Source organism: Dendrobates tinctorius, unplaced genomic scaffold (assembly GCF_039654945.1).
Source record: "Dendrobates tinctorius isolate UK_male_01 unplaced genomic scaffold, ASM3965494v1 ptg000161l, whole genome shotgun sequence".
Taxonomy (NCBI): Eukaryota; Metazoa; Chordata; class Amphibia; order Anura; family Dendrobatidae; genus Dendrobates; species Dendrobates tinctorius.
The window spans coordinates 6,273,118-6,294,382 of record NW_027361828.1 but is presented as its reverse complement, the minus strand read 5'-3'; the positions used below and the strand labels follow the sequence as shown (position 1 = coordinate 6,294,382).

Below are 21,265 nucleotides of genomic sequence, written 5' to 3'. Positions count from 1 at the left end.
CATCAGTACATCACCAGAATCACCATCAGTAGAGGAAAAAAGTATCAGACCACCATGAGTACATGAATACAGCATCAGACCCACCATAATTATATGACTATGACACCAGAACTGTCATCAGTATATGATTACAGCCCCAAGCTAAGTACATTGATAATTTGCAAAGTCATGTCAGCCTCTGCCATATACATTTATATTGCATGAACCTGCAACTCCCAGTATGACCTTAACAAAGGGCAGCAAGGTGGTTCAGTAGATAGCAATTAATGGCGCTATATCAGTGAGTAAAATAGATAAATAAACAATAGTAAGTAGATGAGAGAAGTTGTTCTTAACAGCTATCATCATACAGGAACTACAGTACACACAGGCGGACAGTATCACTAAACATTTAAATAGTAGCTCAAATTTTAGGAGATATTCTATTTCCTTTAGGACCATTCATTTTGAGCAGATCAAGGTGTCTGTGTCCCGTGATCTCCATAGATTGCTCAAAAGACCCCTTAGAAGTGTGCTGCTTATGGGATAGGCGCCTATGACTTTCTACTGCATCTGCACTCTGCTGTGTGTGTGCTCTCCTGTCTCAAAAGCTTTGCACTTCTGAAAGGTCTTTTGAAGGATTGGTCTGGTTCTCAAGACACAGTCCCTCAATGATCTCCTCAAAATGAAAGGACCTAAAACTTTTAGAAAAAAACTCCTAAAAGTTTAGTTACTCTTTAAGGTGCATTTACATTGGCCAATAGCCATAAATAGGCACCAGCTTTGCTGTTTAATCCCTGCATAGCATGGAATCACAGGAATTGGACCCCCAGTGCCTAGTGGCAAACACGGGTCTGCTCGGGTTCACATCGGGTTTCTCCTCACATTGCTGATTCCATACAAATCTCCAAAATGTGGGAGTCTAAGCAAATTGAGTCAGAAACATGAAACTTTGGACCAGTGTCAGACTGAGGTGCCTTGGTCCACCAGAGCAATTGATTAGAAGGTCTTCCATCTATTGCAGACTTTTTTTCTTGCAAGATTATTGTCTTAAATCAAGCTGGCCTCAGTGTTCTCAAGTGCCATTTTCCTGCAATGCTTTAAATTTATGTAGCTCGGTAAATGTATTCGCACTTGCAATTAGAGATTCCAGTTGTCCCATTTTTAAAAACTTATTTCATGTCAAAAATGGATCTGTTGCATAGTTGATACAAATGAAATCTGAGAGATCCCATTAATTATTATTGATTACAACTGGGTTCCTTAATGTTTTAGGTTTTAGAAAGGAAAAAAAAATTCTGCAAGCTGTGATTTTTTCATACTAAAAATGGACACACAGTAAAACAGATAGAAACGATAATAATCAATTGGATCCTTGTCCTTCCATTTGCATCAGTTGTGCATCAGATCCACTTTGGACATTTATTCAGTTTATCTGTTCCATACACTGCACATATGACATATGGGATATTCAAATATAGGTGTGAACACAACCTGAACCTCACAGATTGGCTGAAGGAGATCAGCAGGCATTAGCCTTAATTTATTCACTTGTTGACTTCTTCTCCCATTTCGTGATTGTTTACTGAAGATAGAAGGCAGCTTCTAGAGAGTGTAGACTACTTGGAATACTCTTGCTGGAAGAGTTGTTAGTAATGTTTATTTTTGTACAATGGCTATACAGTGAGTTTTTGATGTTGCTGAAACTGCAAGACTCGTTAAAGGGTTGATAGTGACTTGTAGGATGGCTGCTTCCAATAGGTGGGGCTATAGAATCATAGAATCGTAGAGTTTGAAGGGACCTCCTGGGCCATCTGGTCCAACCCCCTGCTCAAAGCAGAATTCACTAAATCATCCCAGACAGATGTCTGTCCAGCCTCTGTTTGAAGACTTCTATTGAATGAGAACTCACCACCTCTCGTGGCAGCCTGTTCCACTCATTGATCACTCTGTCAAAAAGTTTTTTCTAATATCTAATCTGTGTCTCCTCCCATTCAGTTTCATCCCATTGCTTCTAGTCTTTTCTTGTGCAAATGAGAATAAAGATGATCCTTCTACAATGTAACAGCCCTTGAGTTATTTGTAAACAGCTATTAAGTCTCCTCTCAGTCTTCTCTTCTGCAAGCTAAACATTCCCAAATCCTGCAACCTTTCCTCATAAGACAGGGTTTGCAGACCGGTCACCATTCTGGTTGCTCTTTTCTGAACTTGCTCCAGTTTGTTGATGTCTTTTTTAAAATGTAGTGCCCAAAACTGGACATAGTATTCCAGATGAGGTCTGACCAAAGAGGAGTAGAGGGCAATAATGACTTCACGTGATCTAGACTGTATGCTTCTGTTAATACATCCTAGAATTGCATTTGCCTTTTTTGCTGCTGCATCACACTGTTGACTCATATTCAGTCTGTGATCAATTAGTATACCCAAGTGGTTTTCACATGTGCTGTTGCTTAGCCCTATTCCTCCCATTTTGTTTATGCTTTTTTCATTTTTATTGGCAAGATGTAGTACTTTGCATTTTTCCTGTTAAAAACCATTCTGTTAGTTGCTGTCCACTGCTCCAGTTTATTTATATCTTTTTGAATCCTCTCTTCTCTAGTATTAGCTATCCCTCCTAGCTTTGTGTCATCAGCAAATTTAATCAGTGCACCCTCAATTACTTCATCTAAATCATTGATAAAGATGTTGAACAATACAGGGCCAATGACAGAGCCCTGTGGTATCCCACTTGAGACATTCTTCCAACTGGATGTGCAGCCATTTACGACCACTCTTTGGGTCCGATCACTAAGCCAGTTATGAATCCACCTACCAGTTGCCTTGTCCATTCCATACTAAGCCATTTTTTCAATAAGGATTGTGTGAGATACTTTGTCAAATGCTTTGCTGAAGTCAAGATATACTATATCTACAGCATTTCCCTGATCCACCCAATCAGTGATTATGTCATAGAAGGAAATTAAGTTAGTCTGACATGACTTATTAGTTGCAAACCCATGCTGACTCTGTTTAAACACTTCATTCTTGTCCAGGTACTTACATACATGTTGTTTAATAATTTGTTCAAAGATCTTTCCTGGTATAGAAGTCAAACTCACCGGCCTATAGTTCCCTGGGTCCACCTTCCCCTTTTTGAAGATAGGAACAACATTTGCTCTTCTCCAGTCTTCTGGGACTTCTCCTGTTCTCCAAGAATTTTCAAAGATTATGGAGAGGGGTTCAAAAATTTCTTCTGCTATCTCCTTCAGAACTCTGGGGTGTAATTCATCTGGACCTGGAGACTTGAATTCATTTAGGTTAGCTAAGTGTTTCCTCACTAACTTTCTGTTTATAGATATCCTGGATTCTTCTATTCCCTTAATAGGGCAGTGAAGAACCGTTGATGTTACATTTCCTTTCTGAGAGAAAAAAGATGCAAAATAGGAATTTAAAAGTTTGGCCTTCTCAACATCCTGTCTTACCATTTCATCATTTACATCCTGTAAAAATTCTATAGCATCTTTGACTTTTCTTTTACTTTTGACATATCCCCAAAATCCTTTATTATTGCTTTTGACATCTCTTGCAAGCCTCAATTCATCAGTTGAAGTCCTCTTCCTCTTTGAAGATGCAATTTGCATGTTGGATATCTTGCAGGCATCTTTTTAGCCTTCCCTTTGACAAGTAATTATTAGGCATCTTCCAGGCTGAAAATATTAAAGAATATGCAGTACATGTTACTTCTTTTAAATGCTTGGCATTTTTTGAAAGCCTGAAACATGGAATCATGGAAAGTTACCCTATATACTTGAGTATAAGCTGACCCGAGTATAAGCCGAGGTACCTAATTTTACCTAAAAAAAACGGGAAAATGTATTGACTCGAGTATAAGCCAAGGGGGGAGATGCAGCAGCTACTGGGTCCGTGAGTCAACCCTCTCCCCTCGAGTTTTCCCTCTCCCCGTCGGTCCGCGATTCTCCCACAAGGGTGTTTCTTACACACTTCTTCACAGCAGTGCCATCCTGGAGCAGCTATAGCAGTCATGTAGGCAAGTGGTCTGTTTCCCCTCTCCCCCAGTCCATCTCTCTTCCCCTGGGTGTTTCTTATCCCCACCTTCAGAGCAGCAGCGGCGGAGCAGCGCAATTCTGGCATGTATTGAGTCTCGGAGGTAGCGGCGTGCCAGTAACTTATGGAGCAAGTGGCACAGCAGGTTGAGGTTGCGGGCAACCTGAGTCCTGGAGGTGGCGGTGTGCCCGTAACTTATGGAGCAAGCAGTAGGTATACGGCAGGTGGAGGTTGCGGGTGGTCTGAGTCCCAGAGGTAGCAGCATGCTGGTAACTTATGGAGCAAGCGGTAGCTGTACGGCAGGTCGAGGTTGCAGGCGGCCTGTATTTTCAGTGCCGCATGCTTCACTTCCGGTGTCATCACGAATATTCATAAGCCATAATGAGCGGGACCGGAAGTGAAGTGTGCGCAGTGAAAATACAGGCCGCCCACAACCTCCACCTGCCGTACAGCTACCGCTTACTCCATAAGTTACCAGCACGCCACTACCTCCAGGACTCTGGCCGCCCACAACCTCCACCTGCTATACGGCTACCGCTTGCTCCATACAGTACCGGCACGCCGCTACCTCAATACATGCCAGGATTGTGCTGCTCCATCGCCACCGCTGCTGTTGTGAAGGAGGGGGTAAGAAACACCCCCCGGGGAAGAGAGATGGACCGGGAGAGAGGGAAGACCGGTGGGATGACTCGAGTATAAGCTGAGAGGGGCACTTAAAGCCTAAAAAAATGGTAGCGATTGTATCTCTCAGTGCCTAGGGCCCCCTATAAGATCTTCTGGACCTCCAGTTGACCAGTTCAGTACTGCTTTGGACTATGTTTAACCTTTTCTCTGATGGTGTCCTTCTTTTTAACCAGATATAAATAGGAACCTTCTCAATTAGATATGAATAAACCAAAATAAAGTCCAAATTGATAAAGACTTAAAAAGCTTTTATTTAATTACACGATAAAAGGAAAACCAAACAAGTTGGACATAATACAATACCATAAAATGTCATAGTATAATGAGATAGTTACATAGTAAACACATGGGCCATGAATAAATATAGTGATCATAAAAAATCCATCAGCAATCTAAAGTGCATATGGTAAGCAGACACAGGGTCTGAAAGCTCAAATAAAGTGCATAGGAAATGTAATAAGATCATAAATACCCGTGATCAGTGGCTCAATGTGTCTCCAGCTCCCTCCAACGTACGTGTCGGCTACCGTGGCTTTCTCAAGAAACGTACGTTGGAGTGAGCTGGAGAAACATTGAGCCACTGATCACGGGTATCTATGATCTTATTACATTTCCTATGGACTTGAGATTTCAGACCCTGTGTCTGCTTACCATATGCACTTTAGATTGCTGATGGATTTTTTATTGTATTATGTATTTTTAAGACTTTATCAATTTGGGCTTTATTTTGGTTTATTCATATCTAATTGAGAAGGTTTCTATTGTCTTTTATGAATATTCATATATGCTATCTGTGTATATAGTGAGTGATTCTCACTGATTGTTGGCTCAGATATAAATAGGGTTTCATCCTTCTAAATCTTGTGCTTTTGGCTTTCAGATAGAAGACCCGGATAGAGTCAGAAAGGTCATGTGCACACATTGAGCATTTGGTGAGTTTTTTACCTCAGTATTTGTAAGCCAAAACTAGGAGTGGGTGAAAAATACAGAAGTGGTGACGTGTTTCTATTAGGCTGTGTGCCCACGTTGCGTTTTTTAAGCATTTTTGCCGCTTTTTTCCGCAGCGGAAACGCTTAAAAAATGCTAACAAAATGCATTCCCATGCAATCCTATGGGATTCCGCAGTTGCTGTGTCAATGCTGCGGATTTTACCGCTGCAAAATCACATAGAGGTAAAATCCGCAGCATGTTCATTATTTCTGCGGAATCGCGGCAATTCCGAAGCCATAGGATTGCATTGAAATGCTCCCTTTATGCATGTGGCTATGCCCACCATGCGTAAAGTGAGCGCTTCATGTGCGGATGGTACCCAGGGTCTGGAGGAGAGGAGACTGTCCTCCATGCCCTGGGTACCATATCCCTGTAAAAAATAGAATTAAAATAAATAAATAAAAATTTGGGATATACTCACCTTCTGGCAGCCCCCGGAGTCATTCCCACCTCTCAGACACGCTGCCGGCATCTTCCGTTCCCAGGCGTGCTTTGCGAGAATCACCCCAGATGACATAGTGGTCACGCGACCGCTACGTCATCAAAGGTCCTTCGCGCAAAGCACGCCTGGGAACGGAACTTGCCGGCAGTGTCGCTGAGGACTCCGGGGGCCGTCGGAAGGTGAGAATAATCATATTTTTAATTTTTTTTAATTATTTTTAATATTCTATCTTTTACTATTGGTGCTGCATAGGCAGCATCAATAGTAAAAAGTTGGTCACACTTGTCAAGCACTATGTTTGACAAGTGTGACCAACCTGTCAATCACCTTTCCAAGCGATGCTTCAAATCGCTGGGAAAGTGCAAGCATTCCGCTAGCTAAAAACGCTTGCAAAATGCTTGTGTTTTGCAGGAAAATGCATGTGAATTCCGCATGCGTTTTACCCGCTGCAGGGAGTTGAGGAAATGCTGCAGACATTTCCGCAGCATTTCTGCAACATGGGCACATAGCCTTATACTTTTCCTCTGATTATTCCACTCCCGGTTTTGGCTTATAAACACTGAAGTAAAATACTGACCAAATTACTGTTGTGTGAATGTATCAAGGGCATGAGGGGGGTGTTGTGGTGGCCTGGTTATTTAAAGATACAGTGCATAAGCAGAGTCCACTGAGCAAACTATCAGTGAGCAGCGCCGGTCCCTTGCACATAGACAGACAGGTCCAACACAGTTCTTTCACCACAGATTACCTTCTCTTTGGGTCACAGTAGTCAAGGCAAATAAAGGGTCCAGAAGGCAGCTGTATTCCAGCGGGGAAAAAAACTTTTTATTGAACGGTGATGAAGAAGAAAGGCACGAGTACAACACTGGTTTTCCTACTCTCTCCCTGTCAACTGCACCCACATCAGTTGCAGCAGCCAAAGAATCATGGAATTCCACATGCCGGGGATAACCCTTACAGGAACAGGGGCCCTTCCAGAGTCCTGGGGCTTGTATTGCAGTCCTTAGCCTTCTTTGTCTTTGGGACCCTTCCTGAGTCCCTGGAGTCCTTTGAGTCCTTTGTGTCCGGGGCAACAGACCTCTCCTGTCTGGGGGGGTCTGGCTGTGCCCCGTCTTAAAACACATCTGCCCTGGCCAGAGTCCCAGGTAGTTCTCAGGAAGCAGCAGCTTCCTCTCTCCTCTGGCTGCAAGCCCAGCCTCCCGACTGCTGCTGGACCAGCCCACCAGGTTAACTATTTCTGGCCCTGACTCTATAATAGTGACACACATAGGAACATTATACACACTTAAAGGGAAACATCCCAATACATTACAATACAAATGCAGCATAAACATTACATTAGGACCAGACAAATACAGCTCAACATAATACATTACATCACAGCACACAAAGTGCATGGGGGGGTCATACGGAAGGAGGAGGAGGCACAACTGAGGGTATCAGCCACCTCTTTACATGAACATGGCCTTACAGGGAGAGAAACACAATATGGACTTGGCCTGAAGAAGCACTTTTCTCCCCAGTATTTGGTTGTCAGTTGTTATTATGGTAATAATAATATGGTAAGTGATGGAATATCACTAGAATATGCCATTACTTACTAACAATGGATAACTATCTGCCAGGACCTTCACCTCTCCTTAGAATAAAGGGGTTACAGCACTATTAAGCTTTCTCAGTTTATCCTTACTTCACTTTAATGGGGCTGTAAGCAAAATCCCTACACAATGGTGGCCAAGAATGTCATTATGTAGGATCCTTTTGACTCTTTGTTCTTTTGATTGGTTTCAAATAAAAGATTTAAGATACTCCCTGATCACAATGTTATGGGATGTCCTAAAGATATATCATAACTTTTCATGTGAATACCCCTTGACATTTTATCGTATTATAAAATGATATGATAATGTATGTATTATATTCCTACATACAGTCCTGTTGAGTTTGGTCAAGTGTGTCAGAGCAGGCTGAAACTAAAGAGGATTACGGAAAAATCAGTGAAGCTTTTTACACTAACACAAGCCAACATGATCTTCAGCTCTGTAGAATTTTCAATGCATTAGTAACAACGGCCCACAAATGTTTTACCAATGTTAAGATGCCAGGATAATGACCCTATCCTAACTTATGATAGCGACAACTTGTTTGAATCCCCCATTAAGCCTGTATTACATGCCTAAAAGACTTCTGGTCAGGCCACACAGAAGGGTCTGCTTGTTTCTTTGAGGGACATCTCTTAACCTCTTGTGTTCATTTGCCTCATTAAGGTATTAGTACAAAGGATGGAGCAGCAATTACAGACAAAGACTTTAAAGGAAAAACACAGAAGCAAGTCCAGTTCAATCCAGGTCAAACAACAGCGACATGGAAAGTCAGGATAATAGCAGATGACGAATATGAAGAATCAGAGACTTTCCAGATAATACTATCTGAACCTGTCATGGCTGCACTAGAATTTCCCAATGAGGCGATTGTTGAAATTGTGGATCCTGGTGATGGTATGTTCATATCTAACATATAAAGCTCAATGTGTGTGTATGTATGTATGTGTGTATGTCCGGGATTGGCATCTGCACCGTCGCAGCTACAGCCACAAAATTTTGGACAGTCACACGTCTGGACCCCGAGAGCGTCATAGGCTATGTTGTGAGGCAAAATTTTAACCCCGCGCATTCCAATTCACCAAACAATTTTGCACCTATCTACATAATGGGGAAAAAGTGTATGTATTGGCATCTGCACCGTCGCAGCTACAGCCATAACATTTTGCACAGTCACACGTCTGGACCCCGAGAGTGTCATAGGCTATGTTGTGAGGCAAAATTTTAACCCCGCGTGTTCCAATTCACCAAACAATTTTGCCTATTATTCTTATTATTTCTATGGTGCTATCGTCCTTCTGTAAAGCTGGAAATAACACCATTTATTACCGTGCCAACACAGACCACCCTCTGACACAGACTGCAGGGGGAGCCCAGTATCACACGGGATAGGATTAGATACACGGCTCAGCAGTCAGTATCACACAGGATAGGATTAGATACACAGCTCAGTAGTCAGTATCACACAGGAAAGGATTAGACACATGGCTCAGCAGTCAGTATCACACAGGAGAGTATTAGATACACAGCTCAGCAGTCAGTATCACACAGGATAGGATTAGATACAAGGCTCAGCAGACAGTATCACACAGGATAGGATTAGATGCACAGCTCAGCACACAGTACCACACAGAATAGTATTAAATACACGGCTCAGCAGACAGTATAACACAGAATAGGATTAGATACATGGCTCAGCAGTGAGTATCACAGAGAATAGGATTAGATACACGGATCAGCAGTCAGTATCTCACAGGATAGGATTAGGTACACGGCTCAGCAGTCAATATCATACAGGATAGGGTTAGATACACGGCTCAGCAGACGGTATCACGCAGGATAGGATTAGATACACTGCTCAGCAGTCAGTATCACACAGGATAGGATTAGATACACGGCTCAGCAGTCAGTATCACACAGGAAAGGATTAGACACACGGCTCAGCTGTCAGTATCACACAGGATAGGATTAGATACACAGCTCAGCAGTCAGTATCATACAGGATAAGATTAGATACACAGCTCAGCAGTCAGTATCACACAGAATAGGATTAGATACACAGCTCAGCATTCAGTATCACACAGGATAGGAATAGATACACCGCTCAGCAGACAGTATCACACAAGATAGGATTAGATACACAGCTCAGCACACAGTATCACACAGAATAGTATTAGATACACGGCTCAGCAGACAGTATCACACAGAATAGGATTAGATACACGACTCTGCACTCAGTATCACACAGGATAGGATTAGATACACAGCTCAGCAGTTAGTATCACACAGGATAGGATTAGATACACGGTTGAACAGTCAGTAACACACATGATAGGATTAGGTACACGGCTCAGAGTCAGTATCACACAGGATAGGGTTAGATATACGGCCCAGCAGACGGTATCACACAGAATAGGATTAGATACACAGCTCAGCAGTCAGTATCACACAGGATAGGATTAGATACACGGCTGAGCAGTCAGTAACACACGATAGGATTAGGTACATGGCTCAGCAGTCAGTATCACACAGGATAGGGTTAGATACACGGCCCAGCAGACGGTATCACACAGAATAGGATTAGATACACAGCTCAGCAGTCAGTATCACACAGGATAGGATTAGATACACGGCTGAGCAGTCAGTATCACACAGGATAGGATTAGATACACAGCTCAGCAGAAAGTATCACACAGGATAGGATTAGATACACAGCTCAGCAGACATTATCACACAGGATAAGGTAAGATACACAGATACACATGTTGTTTATCAAAAGGTTCTTGAATGAGTTGAAAATAAAATACTATCAATACTTGGGTAATCGTTTAGTTAATTTGTGTTGCAAATCTGTAGTGCTGAATATATGATGTGAAATGTTTTTATGTGCAATATAATCATTATAATTTGTTATAACTAACCACAGTTGGTTACTATGCCCAGGCAACTCCGGGCTCTTCAGCTAGTCAGTAGAAAATGTGAAAATCTAAAATGTATTCATTGGCACTATACTAGAGAATACAAAAGTAAGAACTGAACAGGTAACCGCTGATGCTTATAAAGTTCTATTGAGAACTGTAACGGCTGTTTTTGGAGAACTTGCAGCACCATGTCTGTGTCTTCTTTCTTGATCCTCCTCCATTTCCCCTCTCCATAGAATTTTAAAAGCACAAATTGTCATCTCCTATCTCCCTAATGTGCAAATCTGTCTTTACTGAGTACAGATTTTATTAATGAACTGAGAGTGAAAGATCAATCCAGGAGGAGACATATAGCGTATATTACACCGTTTGTTAGTTTCGTGTGTAGTACTCTATTCACTTGAAATGAAATAAAAATTAAAATAACCGTTATTCTTTAAGAAGTTTTTGAGTGAATGAGCAGTGTGCAAGACAAAAAAAAGACTGATAAATTGAAAAAGAATCATATTTATCTGACAAGGCACCATATTGCAATTATCTTCACTTATATTGATTTATGAAAAAAAGTGAAGTTACCATATAAATCCATAAAGTGACCACATAGTCGTAGCACTATATTTCTAAGTACTAGACTATTAGATATTATGCATAATAGGTTCTGTGTATTAAGTGTTCCTTGTTTCTTCTTAGAATCTATGGTATACATTCGACAGTCAGAGTATAAAATTGAAGAAGACATTGGGGAACTACTAATTCCCATTAGACGGTCGGGGGATATCAGCCAAGAACTTATGGTAGTCTGTTCAACAAACCAAGGTAAGTTAATTAAGAGTTTTAAATATTAGAACATTACATATATTCACTGTAGAAGGAAATCTGTAAATTTCTGTCATCTTTGCCATAGAAAAATAAGTGATCCCTAGAGTAAGACGGTGGCTCAATGGTAATTGCAGTACTGGGGTCCTGGGTTCAAATCCCACAAACGACAACATCTGCAAGGAGTTTGTATGTGCTCCCCTTGTTTGTGAGGGTTTCCTCCGGGTTCTCTGGTTTCCTCCCACATTCCAAAGACATACTGAGAGGGAATTTAGACTGTGAGCCCCATTGGGGACAGTGATGATGATGTTTATAAAATTCTATGGAATATGATTGCACTATATAAGTCAGCATAATGAATGAATAATAAGTAGGATGTACAGTGTATTTACAGAGTAGCTGTGTATGCTTTATAGACATATATACAGCTGTAAATACCAGTAGTAGTCAACTTAGTTAATTTGTTTTCAGAAATCTAGAGTACTCTGCTGGTAATTGAAGTTTTGCCTAAACTATATGAGACATATTTCATTATTTTCAAGGTGCTCATGTTTAGGTTGGTCCCATCCCTCTTCCCAATGAGTGGCTTGAACGTGGAATCCAATTCCTCTTTAAATGCACTCCAGTTTAAGTATGCAAGGGTTGTGCCACCAATGGGGGTGATGAAGGCAGGGTAAACGAGTAAAAGAACCTCCTTTCTTTATGTAAGCTTTTAAGTATAAACTGTAATTTTGGACTTTCAGAAGATGCTGAACTACTCTCTTGTTTAATTCCCATAGGCACAGCTACAGGAACTGTCCCGTCATCAGTTTTGTCTTATTCTGATTACATCACTCGTCCAGATGACCACACCAGCATTATCAGGTTTGACAAATATGAAACAGAGAAAAACTGTCGCATCATCATAATAGATGACTCTCTATATGAAGAAGACGAGTTCTTCAATGTCACTCTTAGCATGCCAATGGATGGACGAGTGGGGAATGAATTCTCCACAGCTAAAGTGGTTATCCTGGCAGATACAGATGATGGTAAGAGAAAACTGTAAGCCTGACATAAAGCAAATTAAAAGTATAGAGTAATATGCACTTTAAAGAAAAATCAAAGTGGTGCAATGGGATGTCTGTAGTGTTGGATTATGATGACATTATTCACTGCAGTTTTAAAAAAATGCATCTGAGTGTTATTTTTTTTACATGTAATAGAGACGTAGGAGATTGCACTTCAGTCCTGGTAAAAGAAAATACTATCCAGGTACAGTTAGGTCCATATATATTTGGACAGAGACAACATTTTTCTAATTTTGGTTCTAGATATTACCACAATGAATTTTAAACAAAACAATTCAGATGCAGTTGAAGTTCAGACTTTCAGCTTTCATTTGAGGGTATCCACATTAAAATTGGATGAAGGGTTTAGGAGTTTCAGCTCCACACTAATGTAACGGGAAATCTATGTGTTGCTTGTTTTAGCTTAAAATGGGGCACGTCCTCCTATAAATGCTTGCTTGCTTTATAATTTCTCATTTTATTTTTCAATTATCTATAAGGTTAAAGGGGTTGTCCGGTCAATATCGATAAGTCTGTGTGACTGCAGATGTATGAATCCACCCCAAGTCACCCATTGTGCGCTGGGGGAATTTGCCAGTTTCAGACAAGGACTGAGTTATACATACCCCGGGCCAGTGGGCGCAGTCTCGCTCCATACACTTGTATGGAGCAGAGGCCACGCCCCGACCAATGATGTAACTGGACAATGGGCATGTCCGACTAGAGGGCGCCGCCTCACTATATAAAAGTGTATGGAGAGCGAGGCCCGCTCCACTGGCCGGGAGTATGTATAAGTCACACCTTCCCTCCGGTAGCAGGTCTGAAACCAGCAAATCCCTGCAGCGCACAGAGTGACTGCAGACTTATCCGTTTTGGCGAAACGACCCCTTTAAGTTCTCTTATTTCATTCCGATTCATCCTCAATTTAAACATGATTTCAAGGGGATTAGGTCAAAGTAAAATAAAATCCACCAAATCCCACCCATATTGCATTTAGTTCATATAGATGCCATGGGTGAATAGTTCTTTTCAAACTGCCAATTACATGGTGAAGGAAGTAGACTAGTGCCATTGTTCATCTATTTTACATTTTGGCTATCCAGGACCCAGTGTTTTTCGTATCCTTTAAGACAGCTCAAGAAGCACCTGGGCATGGGAACATGATCTCATGAATTGTTGCACTAATCATAAATTTCCTGCTCATGCTGTATCCTATGCACACAATCAATGTACAAAGACTTGAAGGGCAGGGGAAAAAAAGAAAAGGTTTACTTCCCTTGTAGACACACAACAAAGGTAAGCTTTCTTAGTCTGCTTTCAGGGGCTCCTTTGAGGATTAGTGTAAATGGCCCTTTTTCAGAAACAACAAGGTAAAATGAGAACATGGGTAGATGACTGATATCACTGAGGCAGACGGATTAATGGGAGGAAGAGGGGTATCAGCCTAACGACCAGATATAGTATTGGGAATCATAGAATGTGTTTAACAAAAAATCATCAAGAATGACTGATATGTAATCTATGTATCATATTGGAGAAAAGCTACAAAAGTAAGATTCCAGCAATCATTTTTCTGTTGTCCCTTTGATAAAGAAAAAATTTGGAATATCCTTGGCTAACTATTGTTCTTTTTTCACACAAGTTTTGATAAAACTTTCCCAATTTTAAGAAAAAATGTTACATTTCTGTTGCTAGGCTGACTAGCTGGGGTGCGGAGGTTACCAGCGAGCCAGGCTAAAGAAAAGTAAATCAGTACCAAATCGCTCTGAGTATTCCAAATAATTGAAGTATACCATTAAGCCCTGGTTGGGAAATGTTATTTTCCTTTCACTTAAATGAGCGCTCCTGAAATATAAAGAATAATTAATTAAAATGTCATCATATATAAATTCCTAAATAATTTTAATTAGCAAATCACAATCACTTGGTCTAGGAAGGTAATGAGTCTAGTATTAAAATGGCCACTGCATTGCTACATTGATAGGAACCTGTCCTAGAAAGTTAGTAGGACAGGAGCCTGTGCCTAGATAGCTAGCATCATCTCATGTCCTGTTGTAATTCCTATTTAAATGTTGCCATCTTTTCTCAGTAATTCACTTGTAATCAAGCCTGATGAAGGGGCCTTTTGAGCCCTGAAAGCTTGCTTGCAAATATAATTTCTCTGGTTAGCCAATAAAGGTATCACACCTTGAATACTTTTCTCAATTTTTGGGGGGGACATAAGTATTTACATCTATTTTTCTGGCTAACACGGTACCACAATTTTATTTTGTATTGTACATCTATGAGGATAAAACCGTAAGGGTCCATCTCTGAAGATAGTGAGCTATGTCAGCCCTCATAGGTGGTAACTTACGGTACCTAGAAAGTACAAAGTGAAAATTGTCTAAGAAGCATCAGCCTAATTATCTGTACAAACTAAACCTTGCACGTGGAGCAAAATCCTCTTATCCTATGAAGGTATTTAGATAAGTACAAGATATAGTGCTGAAAGAAAGACCAGCACTACGAAAGCATTATGCTATTAGTTAAATGTGTTGGCAGCATGAATATAGGGGAAAAAAGGTAGAATTCAATTTCCTTTTCTCTTTGCATGAGCTGAATTAATAGTTTAGCTGTTCGATTGTTGGAGTGTGCTGGAATATTTGACTAACTATCCTGGTGAATCCTTTAGGAGTAAATAGATTAGTGGTGGCAGATTGACACCACTTTTCTATGCATACATAGGAATTCAGGAACCTTGTTCTAGAGATCAGTACCAATGCCAGTGATCAGACCCATTCATCCACTCAATGCCGACTTTTTTTCCCCATTGATTTGCATTGGGGTCGGGTTTCGGACGAAACTCCGACTTTTTTAGCCCTAGTCGGACCAGTTTCATCTGAAACAAATTTTGTTTCATGAAATACGATCCGACTAAAGTCGCTCAACTCTAGTGAGGAGCAGAGTAGAAAACAGGCAGAGGGAGAAACAGAAAGATCATGCTGAGCTTTCTAACAAGTCTTTTGCCTCACCCCAGAGCTTGATTCCACCATGCTGGTGTATTTGTCTATGTGATAACTAAGGCATAAAGAGCAGGAATCCTTCTCTGTGTGCTGTGCTGTGAATGGAAGATATTATGGCAGCCAGTCTATTCCCACCAGCTCAGAGTCAATTGTAAATTAAGGGATAAAGCCTGTAGAGGGAGGAAATTGTGCAAATGAAGGACACAAGTCATATCATGGCCGGTTATAATGTTATTCCTCATATACACAGAGAATAACTTATTCTGAAATATTATTTGAAAGTATAGATGCTTTTTAATACTGAGCAGATGAAGCTATAGGCCTTAAAGGGAATCTAGCAGCTTATACATCGTAGCCAATTCAAGGGCAGCATGTATCAGATGCTGGCAGCATGATTTCAGCCAAATATATTTAACAATAAAACGCCGAAGGGTTTTAAAGAAAAACATAGTTTAATAGTAGGTGGAGTCTACACACATACGCACACAGGGAGATACCTGTCACTCCGGAGGCAGCAAGTGGGTAGAAGCTACCGGAGACTTGTCTGTCCAGCCAGTCACCCGTGTGGCTTCATCCAGTGTTGCTGCAGGGTTTCAGAGTTATACATACATGGATAAAATAATGCAGCCAGGGACTGATACATTATGCCTTTATTTTTTTTTTTTATTTTTTTTTTTTTATACAGCGCTAACATATTCCGCAGCGCTTAACAGTTTGCACACATTTTCATCACTGTCCCCGATGAGGCTCACAATCTAAATTCCCTATCAGTATGTCTTTGTGTGGGAGGAAACCGGAGTACCCGGAGGAAACCCACACAAACACGGGGAGAACATACAAACTCCTTGCAGATGTTGTCCTTGGTGGGATTCGAACACTGAGCCACCGTGCTGCCTTTAGATCGGGAAGCATGTACCAGCTGTCGGGTTCCCCTTAATTCTGGGAGTACACTTCTACAATTGATGGCAACCTGTTCCCTTATTTCTGTCTGGTGAAGTCTTCTCATGGAAACCTTATATCAATTTAATTTCCTATTTTCTAATTCATCCCTTATACTATTTAGACCTTATTACGATATGTCTCAGACATGAACTTATCTTTTTTAGCTACTACACTATTGCATTGAGATTAGCATATTATAATGCTATCAGTGAATTATGTATTAGCACTTTTAATTGCAATATATATACTTATAAGGGATGATATCAAAGTAACAATACATTCTGTAGAATGTAAGCCCTCATGGGCAGGCCGTCTCTCCTCTGTACCAGTCTGTCATTGTTAGATTGTTCACCATAATTTATATTTGGATCTTGTATGTAACCACTTCTCATAAACAGCACCATGGAATCAACAGTTCTCTTAAAATAAATAATAATCATTCTATATTTTGTCTTTAGAGCCAGCTTTCTACTTTGCTGACACTGATTATCTTGTTGATGAAAGTGCTGGGTATGTGGATATTCGGGTGTGGAGAACAGGAACTGATCTCTCCAAAGCTGCAACAATTACTGTTCGCTCCAGGAAAACAGAGCCACTGTCTGCAGATGGTAAGAATGAAAATATAGGCCCACATTTATCAAAATCATAAATTGAGCAAAATCTTTAGTATTCTAACTTCTACTCTGCCACTATATTTTAAAATGTTGTATTTTAATGATACATTTACGACATCACTTCTTAAACTTACCGTAGTATTCCCCAAATGTTATGTAAGAGACTGATTAATGAGGGCTGATGTTATTAGTCTCAGAGGGGGCCAATATCCATAGCCCCTTCCTAGGCTATTATCAGCCCACGGCTGTCTGCCTAGCCTTTGCTTGTTAATATTAATAGGGGGACCTCACATCATTTTTTGGGTCACCCTTTGTTAATAACCAGTAAAGTCTAAGTATACAGCATTGAGATGATAGTCTGGGTAGCTCCATGTTTATTACCGCCTTCCCAAACTATTAACGTCAGCCCCCAGCTGTACACTTTCCCTCAACTGGTTAATAAAAATATAGGGGACCCTACGTCATTTTTTTTCTTTTATTCATTATTTTATTTATTCGATAAATACACGTACAGTATGCTACACATGTATTGTACTGATTATATATCTCAATGACATCTATTTATCTATCTATCTATCTATCTATCTATTTCTGTATATAAAATTATTTAATTACGTAAGAAATGACATGGAGGATTACTATATGCAAAAGCTGATGTTAAGAAGCGCACTGCATACGGATTGCATATGCATGTCATATGGATGTTAGGTGAGGGAAAAAACGTACACTCACATAGCACTTGCATGTCATATGGATGCTAGGTGAGACTAGTTGAAAAAAACCGCATGACACTACAACTTTTCTCGCTGAGAATCTCACCTACTTTTTATACGCAGTTGTGAGTGCACCCTAATCCAGATAGACATAAAGTGGGTACAGAAAGTATTCAGACCCCTTTATATTTTTCACTGTTTGTTTCATTGCAGGTATTTGGTAAATTCAAATAGTTCATTTTTTTTCTCATTAATGTACACTCTGCACCCCATCTTGATGGAAAAAACAGAAATGTAGAAATTTGTCCAAATTAATAAAAAAAAAGGAAAACCGAAATATCACATGGTCATAAGTATTCAGACTAGTGATGAGCGAGTATACTCGTTGCTCGGATTTCCTCGAGCATGCTCTTGTGATCTCCGAGTATTTTGGCGTGCTCAGAGATTTAGTGTTTGTCAACACAGCTGCATGATTTGTGACTGCTGGACAGACTGAATACATGTGAGGAATGCCTGTTTGTTAGGGAATCCCCACATGTATTCAGCCTAGCAGCCGCAAATCATGCAGCTGCGACGACAGGAACTAAATCTCTGAACATGCCAAAATACTCGCAGGACACCAGGGCATGCTTGGGAAAACCCGAGCAACAATGCTACTTGCTCATCACTAATTCAGACCCTTTGCTCAGACACTCATATTTAAGTCACATGCTGTCCATCTCCTTCTGATCCTCCTTGAGATGGTTCTACTCCTTCATTGGAGTCCAGCTGTGTTTAATTAAACTGATAGGACTTGATTTGTAAAGGCACACACCTGTCTATATAAGTCATCAAAGCTCACAGTGCATGTCAGACCAAATGAGAATAATGAGGTCAAAGGAAAAAGCCAAAGAGCTCAGAGACAGAATTGTGGCAAGGCACAGATCTGGCCAAGGTTACAAAATAATTTCTGCAGTACTCAAGGTTCCTAAGAGCACAGTGGCCTCCATAATCCTTAAATGGAAAAAGTTTGGGACCACCAGAAGTCTTCCTAGACCTGGCTGTCTAGCCAAACTGAGCAATCGTGGGAGATGAGCCTTGGTGAGAGAGGTAAGGAAGAACCCCAAGATCACTGTGGCTGAGCTCCAGAGATGCAGTAGGGAGATGGGAGAAAGTTTCACAAAGTCAACTATCACTGCAGCCCTCCACCAGTCGGGCCTTTATGGCAGAGTGGCCCGACGGAAGCCTCTCCTCAGTGCCAGACATATGAAAGCCCGCATAGAGTTTGCTAAAAAACATGAAGGACTCCCAGACTATGAGAAATAAGATCCTCTGGTCTAATGAGATGAAGATAAACCTTTTGGTGATAATTCTAAGTTGTATGTGTGGCGAAAACCAGGCACTGCTCATCATCTGCCCAATACAATCCCAACAGTGAAACATGGTGGTGGCAGCATCATACTATGGAGGTGTTTTTCAGCTGCTGAGACAGGACGACTGGTTGCCATTGAATAAAACATGAATGCAGCCAAGTACAGAGATATCCTGGATGAAAACCTCTTCCAGAGTGCTCTGGACCTCAGACTTGGCCAAAGGTTTACCTTTCAGCAAGACAATGACCATAAGTACACAGCTAAAATAACAAAGGAGTGGCTTCAGTACAACTCTGTGACCATACTTTACTGGCCCAGCCAGAGTCCTGACCTAAACCCAATTGAGCATCTCTGGAGAGACCTGAAAATGGTTGTCCACCAACAGGAATGAAAAAGTTTAGTTTTACCACCTAAATGTTGCTAACTTCTGAACAGGTTACTACAGCCTCCAGACTCTATGGCCATTCTTTGGCCATGAATAGCCATGGCCAACATCAGGACCACAAAATCATGATCTCAGGGTGCAGATGGAGTTAAAGAGGAAGCCCCCACACTCTGTTAACCATCTAGATTCTGTAGTCATTATTGACAACAGTAAGGGGTTGAACTGCCATGGTCAATGCCCACACTGTATGTGACTGATACAGCAAGGTGTCAGCTATAGTGGACAGCTGACAGCTATTGCATTTTCACCAATCGGGAGATGCTATCCTCTTATATCTCTGGTCCCAAAAAAGACGTATTGGTTCACTTCTCAGTGTTAGAAAATTGTAGGAAACCAATGTGTCAAATGTAACACGTTAATGTAAAATTTTGTGAAAATTAGCTTTTTATTTATGGTAAAAATGGTTGCAACATAAATTGTATTTTTTCACCAATTTTAACAAGACAACTATGGCCCATGCAACTTTTTCTGGGACTTTTGTTTAGATGTGCAATCATAAATGTCATAGTTTACACCAAAAGATTAACCACAATCCTTTTTCTCATCGTTTTTACATTTTGGAGCCGATAATAAAAAATGTGTAATAAATTATATAAAACTGATACATTTGCTTTAGACAATTATGACAATGAAATTAAATAAATCTTCTCACTGATTTATCAAAAAAATTGAAAAAAAGGATAGGTCTGAGAACATTTTTGTATACAAGGAAATTGCATATCCAGCAACTTGTTCATCTATAATTTATTATTATTATTATTATTTTAGGTTTCCCAGTTTTCTGTAGGGTGATGATCTGCAAAGTAACGCCTGAAAATTTGTTTTCTATCCATATTTCCAGAATCAGTTCTACATATGACACTATTTAAAATGTTGTGAATATAATAAGACGGAGTGATGAGATGTATTAGATTTTTTAATAAGTCTTGATTCTTTTACCATACAGCTGGAACAGATTATGTTGGCATTAGTAGAAATCTTGACTTTGCCCCTGGTGTAACTGTGCAAAGTTTTCGAGTGACCATCCTTGATGACTTGGGCCAACCTGTTTTAGAAGGTCTTGAAAAGTTTGAACTAGTTCTTCGTATGCCTGTAAATGCTGCACTTGGAGAGCCAAGCAAAACCACTGTCACAATTAACGACACCATCTCAGACTGTAAGTTGATTAACATGAAATAGCCTGCTCTGTATAATGCAGAAAAAAATGAGGATCCCATATGATACATATTAAAACACTGCTCCATCATTTTCTTTTTTTATTTCACCACTGGAGTTGTATCGATAAGTTCTCTGCCCCTAGTAAAATACTTACCAGCTGCCGTCTTCTGCTCTTCCCAGTGCCCCTTTGTCACCGATACATCATCTTATAACTGACCAGAAGTCAGAGGTAATAGTCATAAGCTCTCAATGTGAGTCTATGAGGGCCTCGTTCTTGCTTTCAAAGACTTACATTGAAAAGAGACCTCTATCTCGCCAAGCATTCACAAGAGTGAGGTCACAAACTGCAGAAGATGACCAGACCAGCACTGAGAACAGTAGAAGACGGCAGCTGATAAATATATTACTAGAGACAGGGAACTTTTATTGGTGACACCCCTCCAGCAGTAAAATAGAGAAAAAAACGCTGGAGTGGTGCTCTAATGGTGCAAAATTGGTATAATTACTGCA

General features: G+C 40.6%; 1 protein-coding gene across 1 annotated transcript in view; it reads left to right on the top strand.

Annotated features, from left to right (window-relative positions):
• The window catches only part of FREM3 (FRAS1 related extracellular matrix 3), a 116,462-nt gene that overhangs the window by 58,897 nt on the left and 36,300 nt on the right, over positions 1-21,265 (top strand). Inside the window, exons 4-8 of the mRNA XM_073549760.1 lie at positions 8,407-8,637; positions 11,352-11,477; positions 12,257-12,508; positions 16,932-17,081; positions 20,544-20,753. Of these exons, the coding sequence (XP_073405861.1) occupies positions 8,407-8,637; positions 11,352-11,477; positions 12,257-12,508; positions 16,932-17,081; positions 20,544-20,753 (969 nt within the window). The remainder of the gene's footprint in view (positions 1-8,406; positions 8,638-11,351; positions 11,478-12,256; positions 12,509-16,931; positions 17,082-20,543; positions 20,754-21,265) is intronic.